The sequence below is a fragment of the Micrasema longulum genome, unplaced genomic scaffold, assembly GCF_059751315.1.
Source record: "Micrasema longulum isolate JH-2025_06_02 unplaced genomic scaffold, ASM5975131v1 h1tg000089l, whole genome shotgun sequence".
Classification (NCBI taxonomy): domain Eukaryota; kingdom Metazoa; phylum Arthropoda; class Insecta; order Trichoptera; family Brachycentridae; genus Micrasema; species Micrasema longulum.
Genome location: NW_028277295.1, coordinates 66,517 through 79,476, shown reverse-complemented (window position 1 = coordinate 79,476; position 12,960 = coordinate 66,517). Strand labels below are relative to the sequence as shown.

At 31.2% G+C, this 12,960-nt stretch overlaps 1 protein-coding gene across 2 annotated transcripts in view; it reads left to right on the top strand.

Annotated features, from left to right (window-relative positions):
- Positions 1 to 12,058, top strand: part of Sec16 (endoplasmic reticulum export factor secretory 16) — a 72,465-nt gene extending 60,407 nt beyond the window's left edge. For both annotated transcript variants that reach the window (XM_088234879.1, XM_088234869.1), the window contains 5 exons: positions 5,698 to 5,982; positions 6,817 to 6,947; positions 8,455 to 8,594; positions 8,681 to 8,832; positions 11,824 to 12,058. In XM_088234879.1, the coding sequence (XP_088091005.1) occupies positions 5,698 to 5,982; positions 6,817 to 6,947; positions 8,455 to 8,594; positions 8,681 to 8,832; positions 11,824 to 11,859 (744 nt within the window). In that variant the 3' untranslated portion in view covers positions 11,860 to 12,058. The remainder of the gene's footprint in view (positions 1 to 5,697; positions 5,983 to 6,816; positions 6,948 to 8,454; positions 8,595 to 8,680; positions 8,833 to 11,823) is intronic.
- Positions 12,059 to 12,960: the final 902 nt, after the last annotated feature.

Here is a 12,960-nt window from a genome sequence, read left to right as displayed (position 1 = left end):
TCCTCCATTCTGGCATTTTCCTGGACCTCATTGTCTTCTCCATGTTTTAATTGATTTACATGCCTTCTTTGTGTGTCGCCATTATCTAGTTTTATTTCATAATTAGACGTACCAATAATTTTTGATATAACTCCTTTACTCCATTTATTAGACTTTCCGTACTGTCTGGCCCACACTTTTTCATTTACATTAAAATCACGTATTTCCACATTTTGATTATATTCTTTTTGGAATGTCTGTTTAGTAATATCTGCATGTGGATGAAACTTATCAAATCTTGTTCTAAATTGTCTTTTATTTAACATTTCTGCGGGTGTTTTCCCTGTGCTTGTATTTGGTGTCGTTCTCAAATTATATAATATTCGCGGCAACTTTACAGAGCATGGTAAATTACTCATTTTTCTTAACTTTGATTTAAAGATTTGGACGTATCTCTCTGCTTGTCCATTCGTTGCTGGATGGTAAGGTGCTGTCTTCACATGTCTGATATTGTTCTCTTTTAGGAAGCTACCAAATACCTCCGATGTGAATGCTGTACCATTATCAGATACCAAAGTTTCTGGCAACCCTTGCGTTGCAAAAATATCCCTTAACGTAGCAATTACTGTATTACTTGATACGTCTTTAGCAATTTTAATTTCTGGCCATTTGCTGTAGGCATCTACCAAAATTAAAAACTGCCTACCTGCAAAAGGTCCGAAAAAGTCTATATGCAATCTTGCCCATGGTTTACTTGGTGTAATCCACTGATGTTTGATTGAGTTAGGTTGCTTTCCTTGCTCTTGACAAATATCACATCTGCCCGTTGTTTTCTCAATATCAGCGTCTAACCCTGGCCAATAGAAATAACTTCTTGCTATTGCTTTGGATATGACGATGCCATCGTGTGATTCATGTAATAATTTTAATAGATTGCTTCTCATTGACAATGGTATGATGACTCTACTACCATACAACAAGCAGTTTCTTTGAATAGATAATCCATCCCTTTTTTTATGATACACTTTGGCTTCCTGTTCAACGTTTTCTGGCCCTCCTTTTAATACGTTATAATATACTTTTGATAGCACTTTATCCTTACGAGTGGCTTCCGCAATATCTCTACAATCGTATGGGAATGTTGTTGGAGTATCTTCCAAAAGTAAGACTTCTGCTGGATCTCCTGGTTCTTTTATTTCTTGTTCTACCGGCCATCTGCTTAAAGCATCCGCATTGCCAATGTAATGTTTGAATAATTAATGATACACTAAGTTATCCCATGTTGGGTCATTATCAAGTACTCTTTATTATTGTTGTAAAAACACTTTGACTTTACACTTATGCACAGATCATATTTATCCAGACTAGTACCTACTCAGTGTTGCTATAATACATAACACTTTCAGTGGTAAAAATTAGAGCATTTAATTGCAAGGTGTTTCTCAAAAATGTATGAAAAAAAATATAAAAATTAACTATTTTGAAATGTCACAGGTTATTGTAAACAATAACCAATCAATTATAGCGTTTGTAATGTACTGTGATAGATTACCGGTTTCTGGGTAGCCATTTTTTCGACGTTTAGAGTATCTTGACAGCTACGGGATTTTACTTTTAAATGTCAGCACAACTCACTGACGACAACTGGTGTCGTCTCGGGCGGAGTAATTTCAAAATTATAAAACCTTTAAAAATCATAACGGTGATAATATGATACATCAAATTTTAATAAAACCAACTGAACACTCTATGCAATACCCATGGCTTATACATATATTTACATGGATAAATTACATTTACGTTTACAATTTATCGTTATGAGATCTTTGTAAATGGCATCAAATAATCTTTTCCTTATGAAAAGTAAATAAAAATATTTAATTCTCTATAAATACCAAAAATTAAATTTCAAAATATTCGACTTGCAGTTTTATTTGAATAGTTGATTTGGCATGAGCTTTTAACTTAAAAAGTGCAATATCTCACAACTAGTAAAATGTGTCTAAAACCCGACAATACGTACGTTTAAAGAAACACAAAAAGAAGGTAGTCTCCATGCTGTAATTGCTAAGACACTTGACTGACACACGGAAGGCTCTGGGTTCGATCCCCGGTAAGAACATAAAAATTTCATGCGATTTTGATGCCACTATTACCTGTTTGACAAACCCTGCTTCACTATATGCAGCATATTTTAATCATATTTTACATGAAGATAAGGTGATCAGTCTTATGCCTTAGGAACAATAAAATATATAGTTTATACAACCCTTAAAATCAGTATTTCTCATCCACCCTGCCACGAATCAAATCCTAGGATCTCGAGAATGGTAGGCGAACGCCCCAACCACTCGAGATGGATTTATTTCTACTCGATTTCCTTATTCAGGATTTTCACATGAGAACAACCATTGAATCGAAAACAGTTGTCCAGGGTTCTCGTTCTATTTCTCACACAGCACTGTATTCTTCATCCGCCTGGACACAGAATCAAAGTAACCCTTAATAAATTAAAATCAAATCAAATAATAGCTTTTTTTTTTTTAATTTTTAATAAAATATATTATTTTATGACAGCATATTGACAAGTTCATTGGAATCGCAAAATACACTTATCCTCCGGTGAAATATTGTATTTTTCAAAGTGCACAACTCATTGTTATTAAATAATAAGAACGCCTTTTAGAATACATTTTACCTTTTGATATTTTTACGTAGTGTACGTTTGACTGTTTTAGTGTTGTAGATTTCAGAGTACAAATTTACTAACAAAATTTCACTGTAGTTGCCAAAACAAAGATATATCTATGTAATGTAACAAAGGCTTTTCGATTTTGCAATAAATTTATAAAATTACATGAAGACTTTTATTTATACTTAGATTAATCAAATTAAATTAATCAAACAATATGTCCTACTATAATATAATATTATATGATAATATATGTATTTTCACACTCTATTCTTTAAAAAAATATATATTAGTCTTCAACTTAAAACTAGTTTGAAGAAATATCTGTTAAATTCCAATTCCATTCTGTTTCAAAACTTGTTAATAGATTTTGAAAATATGTACAGTCTATTTAAATCTTTAATAGCCTTTGTTGATGTGTGCGTGATAATATGTTTTCAAATAAAATATTACAGTGTGCGTTTTAACACAAACGAACTTAGTTTGTTTACTTGGTTCACCGACAGGTACTAACACATTAACATAGGTCGTTAAACATTTAAACGTACTGTAATTATATTATGTATTTGAACTTATTTTTTTTTTTAATAATTATTATTATAAATTGACGAAAAATATCAATCACACCTTTAAGTCCAGAATTACAAAATACAAAGATAAAAAACCAATATATTGATTTTTAAATAAAAGATCTTATAAATAAGTGAACAATACACAGACAACAATATTACATAGATTTTTCAAAAACATGTATTTATTTTTTCTCAAGAGAAATGTGTTGGAAATAATTACAGGCATGTAGGTATTTACATGAAGAAAAATAACATGTATTTATATAATAATGTTTACCTAATGATACAAAACCAGTTCCATAACATCATACTTTTAGGCAAAATATGAATAACTCTCACATTACAAAAGATAACTTAAATATCGCAAAAGTTAACATTAAACATTACAAAAGATAACTTAAACATTACAAAAGATAACATAAATATCGCAAAAGTTAACATTAAGCATTACGAAAGATAACTTAAACATTACAAAAGATAACATAAATATCGCAAAAGATAACTTTAAACATTACGAAAGATAACTTAAACATTACAATAGATAATGTACGCATTACAAATCTACCTTAAACATAACAAAAGATAACTTAAACATTACAAATTAATTTAAACAAAAATATAACAATGTTCTATTATTGTTTCTAATTAGAAGATTTTTTCATAAATAACAATCAAACGACAGACTAATGTGTTAATAAATTAAATATTTGTTTTTTAAAACGTGTTTTGTTTTTATAATTACAAAAGCCTTTAAAAGCAGGAATTAAACTATTTTTACTAAGCAGTATCAGCTACAATACACAATACATCACTTGAAATATCATGTCTTCTGCTAATCAGTTGCTAGACAGGCAATCCATTTCTTTATGCCAGTTTAAATATTTTTCCCGGTAGAGAAAAGTATCTATATAATTTTGATTATCTATGGCATTGCGAATCAATTGTGCATTTCTCTATTAAGTAAATTTAAATTATTTCATTCTTTAAATAAAATACAGTAGAGCAGCGCTCATCCTTACCAATTGGAATTGGGGTTTGAACTATTTGAATAAGAAGTCCATTTCAATATTGAACACATTTATTTAATGTAGTGTTACTGTCGTAATTTTTATAGACAGCTCAAAAGCCAATAGAGGTTGATTAAACACGTATTTTCTTGGTATATGTTATGAATTACCAAGCAACTTGCCGAAAACAAAAACCAATCTTGTTTTTTGTGAAAAAAAGAACGGAAACATTTAAACAATAATTAAAAGTATTTCCTAAAAAAATATTTTTTCATTCTGGCATTAAGCATAATAAATATACTAAAATTATTTTATTACACATTCAACTACTGTCACGATAGATCTACACAGATTACAGTAATGTCAGAAACTTATATAGCGCCAATCTGACTTCTCGGAAAATAAAGGGATGAAACTAAAAATACATATGTTTTCTTTTGTTAAGTGTGTTTAAAATTAAATATATGTCATTGAAAAATTAATAAATAAGCTGTCCACTTTCAAACTCCTCTATAATGAATTTTCAACCAAAACATTAGTCATTTTGCCATTGTGACATGCCATTTTTTCAAAATCGCATCATTAAAAATAAACTAAATGAACATTTAAAAAAACAATCACTGTCTTGGGTATTTCTTATAGTAAATACACTTAGTTTTATGTTACTAAAATCTAATTACTTTGTATACTGGTAGCCTCTTAAAATTTAGACTAAACATTGGGACTCATATAAAGACAAAATATTTAAGTGGTTTTTTATTATAATAAAACAAATATGAAACAACTTTGATTTCAACCACTTTTTTTTCTACCGACCGATAGTTGATAAAGAAGCTTATGTAGCTTTGAAACCTGCCTAGAAATAATAAAAAATAAGTGTTTAAAAGCAAAGTTGTTTTGTATTTATTTTATTCAAATTGTTTGTATTGATTTGAAGAAAATTGATTAAATAAAAAAGCATTTTAAAGCACACGAATTTGTGGTATTTATCTTAAATTCTAGGTTAAATTATTCCTTCAATTATCGTTTAAAAAATTTAAATAGCTATAATATTTTATTTCAACCCCTTTTTAATGGATTTATGGTTTTTTTCAAAGAACATTTTTGTTGTAAATATTTCATTTCTACATTTTTTTAGCGAAATTTTAATGCTGATATTTTTTAGTGGAATTTGATACAAATTTTAAGTATTATTTTTTTCTCTCCGAAATTACATTAGAACATTATATTTTTCTATTGTAGAGGGGTTTGTATTTTTACGACACAAATATAAAATGTTTTGTATTAATGTTTTTTAAATATAATCATAATAACTTGAGTTTATTTAAAATAATCAAGTAGGAAGTATATATTTTTAAATTGTATAAAAAATTGTTTCTATTTTTTTTAGTGTGCCAACAAGTCGAATTCATGCGCTTTTTGTATTGTTTGCCATATAAAATTCTAGGACAGGGAGGCAGTGGAGTCTCTTGAACCTCCCCGGCCACAGATCTCCATGCCCAATGCCAGCCTGGGCCGCCAGAAGTCCCTGTATGATGAGGACCTGGGAGACCAGCGAGGATCCGCTCCGCAGACCCTGAAGCAACCAGAGGGACAGAAGCAGCCCGCGAAGAAGGAAACTCCCGGACAGACGGGGAAAAATCAAAGCGCAGGATGGTTTGGAGGCATCTTCAATAAGTTGACTCTCAAACCCAAGAATCAGATGATTCTGCCCGATGACAAGAACCCTTCAGTAAGTCATTTTCTCTTCTAATTTTGTTATTAAAGAGTTCTCACGCCACACAGACACATTACTTGGCTAGCTTTTGTATTCCCTCATCATGAAAGGGTGCTGCGCTTTTCAAAATGGAGACGCCCTCTTCGTTCGTCGTTGTGCTCATTATCACGACTTTCATTGAACTGTCTCCTTCATCTCACTACCATTGAATAACTTATCACATGTTCTCCGCATACCTCACAGATCTGTTGACGAATGCGGACTGGTTTAATGTTCTTCACATTAAGGAAATGAATTATAGACGTCATATAACAAGCGACAGGATTTAAAATGTTTAAAATACATGACACTCTTTGCCGAGATTTTAAATCGCATTGCAGCGTACATCATCAGGGTTGATGTCAAGTGATGTTACATGTTTTTCTTAAAATAGAGACTCCATATTTAGTAGGCATACTCCAGGAGTAAACAAACATACGGTATTAGAAGCAAACTTGGAATTCTCCACCAAAAACGGAAAATTGCTTATTGATGCCAAAATAAACTACATGAAAACCTACCTACCTAATTAATTGCGTAATTTAAAACCATCTCTAAATCTTGCAAAAACAGATTTCAATTATACTACTTGACACCGCAAACTTAGCATTCTCCATTGAGTTGGTGAAGCATAATTAGAAATCTCACAATTCTTTTTTCAAAGTTTTTTGCAAATATCTCAGTAACTCCTTCAATGGAGATTTCTAAGCTTGCTTCCAATACCCTCATGCGTTATATGAAGTTTGAGATGTCGCGGACATTGAGATAATATTGTCTTTGAAGAAAGACGTAATTGGATCATAATTCCAGATTGTGTGGGATTCGGATAATAAGAAATGGGTGAATTTGGACGCTGATGAAGATGAGCAACAATCACAACTCACTCTTCCTCCCAAGATGTCCGACATCCTTAGGCCGGCCGCCACTAATAATAACGTAGGGTAAGTAAAACTTTATATTTATAACTTTGTTTGACTGTCGTGATAAAGAAAAAAGATAATGTAACCCATGCAAAGTCCTCGGGTCAGTAAATGAGTCGAGAAAATGAAAAGTTTTATTTATCAATATTTGATTATGTCCAAATGCTTGCAGACTGGCTGGATTTCCTCCCTAGGGAGTTGTTCATATTTAAATTTATTTCAACAGAGAGGGAAAAAAAAATTGAGAACAACTCCCTAGGGAGGAAATCCAGCCAGTCTCCAAGCATTTGGACCTAATCAAACATTGTTGAATTATTACCTGGTAAAAGAAGAAGTGTAAAAATTGGAAAATTGTTTCCAGGCGTTGCCTAGTAGGTGATTTGGTTCAGCCGGATGAATCTCACCCACGTGATAAAGGTTTCAGCTCTTTTACTTCACAAAAGTCAACATATGGAAGAGTTGAGGAAATGTGGATGTTCAAACATGGGCAGAATGGTGAATGTTACACAGTGTGTAAAGTGGCCACTTAAACCAGCCAATGACAGGTCATAAGCCCTGTAAATGCCTATACTTCCATATTCCATTTCCTTCTCAAAAAAAATTTCCCTCTGTTGAAATAAATTTTTAAGTTTTATTTATATTCAAAGCATTAATGTTGTGGTCAAATATTTCACTTGATGTCAGTAAATTCAGTTCAATCTGCTTATTGTTTTCACTATGGGACCTGTAAATAACATTTGTTTTTTTATTTATGTTATTTTATTGTGACTATTTTTACTATAATTTATTGATATACATTTAAAAAAACTTATACTACTACGAGACTTTATTAACCATCTAGTAAAATTATATTCGATTGTATAAATTGCATCTATCTTAAATTAAAATTAATCTTATATAAATTCTAATAAACTGCTTTAATAATTTTTAATTTTTCTTTTGTGACTATTGGTGTTCACATATAATTGGTGAAAGACGTTTAGTGTTATTATTTTTTATTTTATAAATTGTATTTATATTGTGACATCTTTTACTGTTTGTGAACTGAAAATAAAATTAAATTAAAAAAATATTCATAAACATTACCAAAACAAAATTTTAGTGCGACTCAACTTGATTGTCTTTCCCAGATCGATCTCACTTTCAATCTATGTTTTGATTGTAAATTTGAGATTGAGAATGAGATTGTAAATATGCAATATCTATTCACAGTGTGCAGATTATTTGTATACAGATGGTTTTGAGACTGACTAATTGTGATAACAATAACCAATTGATTAGAATTTTTGCCTTCAAAACAAACATTTCACGTTGATCCTGCCAAAAATCGAACCGGGGACCTCAAGCATGATAGGCAATAAGTCGAGCGCACTACTACTGCACTACGAGGCTGCTTTATTTCACTTGATTTCGAGTCAAAAACACTCATCTACGATTCTTGTCCTATTTCACACACAGAACTGTATTATGCATCCACCTGGACACAGACATGATGTTTTCAAAAATAATATGTCATAATGAATTTCAGATATCAACCGATAGCAGCGCAGCCGAGCCAGCAGACCCCTCCCCCCTCCTCGAACTTACTCCCACCGCTGGACCAAGGTAGTGGAGTTCTCCAGAATATGGCGCCAACACCTAATATATTCAAACTGCAGAAAGGAAGACGTAAGTTATATTGTATTTTTTATAAGCATAGGTCTTTTTTAATAAATTTGGTACGCCATAAATTTAAATAATCTTTCTTTTTTTAGATATAAAAAAATCATACGTAGACGTGTTCAACCCGAGTGGGGCCCCTATTAAACCTCTTCCCCCCGCCTCTGAAGTTCTAGGAGCCTCTGTGCAGACCGTAGCACCCACTTCGTACTTTGTACCGGGAGCCACCAACAATAATAGCGAACAGGTACAATTATGTATATTTTTATTCATTTAAAAATGTTGTTTCTATTCCAAACATGATACAGATGTTCACGAAATAATACAGAGAGAAAAGAAACAATGGTGATTATGTAAAAAAGGAAAGATTATGAACCGATCACTTTATTGACAAATTTACAATTTACAAATGACAAATAAACATGAATAAGTACCGGTGAATATAACGTTCGTAATCGTCCCCTGGTTTCAATACCGTATCTACACCAAATCCATTTAATTTAATATTAATTCCAATGCTCGTATTGTCAAAATACCTTTAAAATATTTTGCAATGGACAAGTGAAACATCAATATTTTTGTAATTTTTTAAAAGGATCCGACCAGATCGACTTGCGACCTATTTTCTGGAACCGATTGCAGTCATAAGTCAACAAATTGCTGTATTTAAACTTTGGTGTCCTCCTTATGTAGCGATAATATTTGACAACGCCATTGTCATGAATCTGCATCTCGGACAGTTGACATATCGATCGCCGGGTCCAGGCAAGTGCGAAGAAATGAAATTAAACTTGATTATACAGCTGTATGTAAAATTTTCTTGTCTTTTCGATTTACAAAAATATTATGCGTTAAATCTTCTACAGAATGTAATGGCGATATTGCTTGAGTCAGTTCGAAAATATTCCTTAATCTGCGGCATTTGAGTAAAGAGGTACAAGTCTGTCTTAGCTGATTATACAGGAAAGCTATTTAATAATTCATTCTGATTTAATTTTTCAACATACAATTTTGGATGCAATTTCAGGATCAACTTTAAATGCGTAAACTTCATAATGAAATAGTCAAAATGAAAGCATAGAATTAAGAATAGTCCAGAAGGTGCGTAAAATCATATTTGAATACATCGGACTCTGTCCAATAATTCCCCCACTATGCCCTACTTTCGCCGCGCGCATTCGTGAGGTAGCGTAATGTTGCTTGATGGGAAAAAATAAAATCATAACACAAATGTAAGGTTAAAAAAAAAGCAATCTGTTAATTTCTCTAAAATTTTATTGTGCACGCGGAAATATTTATTGACACAACAGAGTAGATAAGTAAAGGGTCATTTAATAAGAGTAATTGAAGTAATGAACTTTAAACTTACAATATAAAACAAATTTTATTTTACATAAAACAGATATTTTTTTATCATGTTAAATAATATTTGATGTTTTGAAGATAATATCGGTCAAATGTCCACCACAGAGTTGTTTAATCCGGGATACAATTTTCATTAATTCTCTCATTAGATGAGCAAAGTAGGGTTAAAAAAATTACTACCCTGGCAACACTAACGAAATTTCCATTTTGTTTCTTCGAGAATCTGACAGATGGAAAAATAATTCAATTTTTAAGTAATGCATTTGTCACATTCTCATTCATTTGCTAATTATACATGAAATGTGATTGCATCCTGTTTCTTTAAGATCCTAGCAGTATTTCTACACGTTAAAAGGACACAACATGGCATGGCAGTTGAATTCAAATCAGGAGTTGCGCACTGAGAAAAAAAAATATGCAGTAAATTATTTTTAATTTTTAAAAAAATGCAGCAATATTTGAATATCATTTTCATAAATAATAAATGTCAGTAAAACACAATAAACTGTTTGCAAAATTACAATAAAAATATCACGAAAATGGCGGCAATAATTTCGATTATCGATTTAACTTACTAACAAGTTGGTATAATGGTTGAGACTAACTTCAGACTCTTGTGCTGTCAGTTTTCACTAAGTTGGTATAATGATTAGAGAATGACTTCAGACTCGTTGAGTTGTCAAAAACACGAAAATGGCGGCAAATGTTGTCAAAACGCATTAAACTGTCTTTAAAATTACAAATTTAGATAAAAAAAAGTTAGTGGAGTGATAGAAACTAACATAAGACTCTCGGGCCGTCAGTTTTTAGTGCGAAATCCAAATTTCTCCGACGTTAATTGCGGGGAAAAAACGTAATACTGGGTTTTTAATGTACTAAACAATTCAATCTACAAAAATTATAAGTAAATCGCGGGAAAACACAAAATTCGAGGTTTAACTGACAGCACTTCACATGCTCTACATTTATTTTTAATAAAATTTGACTTTAAAACTCTATTTTCCAAGATAACTGAATAAGGAAAAAAATTCACACATTATTTTGATCACCACAATAATATATAGTATCTTCACAATAACGCTGTATTTTTATTGAACATTTTAGGTTTGTTAAGCGAACTGAAACGACAAAAATAACTAGAATATAGCATATTTAATTCTACTTTTTAGAAAACAAAGTATGGATTAAAATTTTTATGTTTTAAACATCTGACAGCAGTTCACATGATCTACATAATATATTATATACATATTATGTTAAATAAATAAAATTTGACATATAAGCTCTATTTTCATTTTATTTATAGATTCTGCAATTGTGGAGTTGTTTTCATTTGTTTATCGCTCAACTTATTTAATTTTTTTATAATTTTAATTAGTTTATTATTTTTACCGTTTAATAACATTTACAACGATAATTCTAGAAATTTTTTGTTCTTACTGAAAATAATATACCAACAATGTTTTGAGTACCTATGTCTAAATGTTTGTAGACAGGCTGGATTTTCTCCCTAAAGAGTTATTTACATCTAAATTTATTGCAACAGACTGAAACATTTTACACGGTGTGTAAAGTGGGTACTTAAACCAGCCAATAGGTCATAAGCCCCTTAAATGCCTAGATTTCCATATTCCCTTCTTAAAAATGTTTCCCCCTGTTCCAACAAATTTAGAATCATACACACTTTACCAAATATGCGAAGGTTAGATTTGAAGTCATTGAAAATTTTGGTTTCTTATATTATTTTTAATCATTTGTTGACCAAATAAATAATTAATTTTGTATGAATTCTGTTCTAAATAATCACTGTTTTTCGCAGCCCTGAAACTGAATACACCTTAAAGATTCATTGATTATTGTTTCTTTTTTTCAGGGAGCGCCATCATTTTACAACCCGGCAAACTATTGATGTCTATATTATGAATAAATTCAGTGAATAGTCTAATTTCATTATCATTAAATTTTGTATTATAATATTGTCCAGTTAATCAATCTCATTCGCTCACTATGTTGCTCAGAATCAGAGGAATATATTCGTTATACATTTTTATATTTCGTCCGCTTCGTGGTGTAGTGGTGAATGATGTCTCAGGTTCGATTCCCAAAAAGATTTGCATGAAACATTTATTTATACGGCATGTTTTCATCACAATACAACCCCTTAGAGTCAAAGAAACGTAAAATGATTTTGCCTACTTTACAGGAGAAACCAAAAAGCAGTGAAAATATAACCTGTTTTTACTACTTTTTGAACCTGTAACTCTAAGAGGTCGATTCGCTTCCTTCTTTTTTTAACCTTTTCCTAATTGTGCTAAAAAAATCCGTGCGTTTTGGTATGGTGTTGTCAATATACTACAAATTTAGGATTTAAAATCTGAATAATTCAATCAACTATATTTGAAGTTAAAAGTGATAATATTTTAAATATAATTGCTATAAACATTTAAAAAATCCATTGGCCATCAATGCTCACGGCGAGAGCGAACGGACCACCGTTAGCTGAGCTCTCAGGGCAACTGAGAGTGACTGGTGTTTTGTGTTAGTGGTACTGGCTAGCCTATGTCTCACGTGTAATTTTCTCTCATTTTCGAATATACTACTTATGTGCGCAAGACAATCGTATATTCGGTACTCCTTTACTTCATACGCCGCGCAACGTGACACATCAATATACTTTTGATTGTTTTGGTGATTTATCTCCGATTTCTGTTCTGATAAAATGCTTTTTTTGTGCCCAAAATGTATTTATTTTTTAATAATAAATTATTTAATTAAATATGTAAAACGGAGGAATATCGAAAATCTTAACTATGTATTTATTACATTTATAGAGATATAAAATTCGTTAGATGCAATGTGTACTGGCTACGCATCACAGGAAAGGGAGAGTTAAAATGTAAAAAATCATTCATTTTTGAAAACAAAATATCTTTGAACAGGGCTGGATCTAATGGGAACTAGCGCTTCGTAACTTACTGAAAAGGGACGGGAATATTGTTTGTAAATTAAT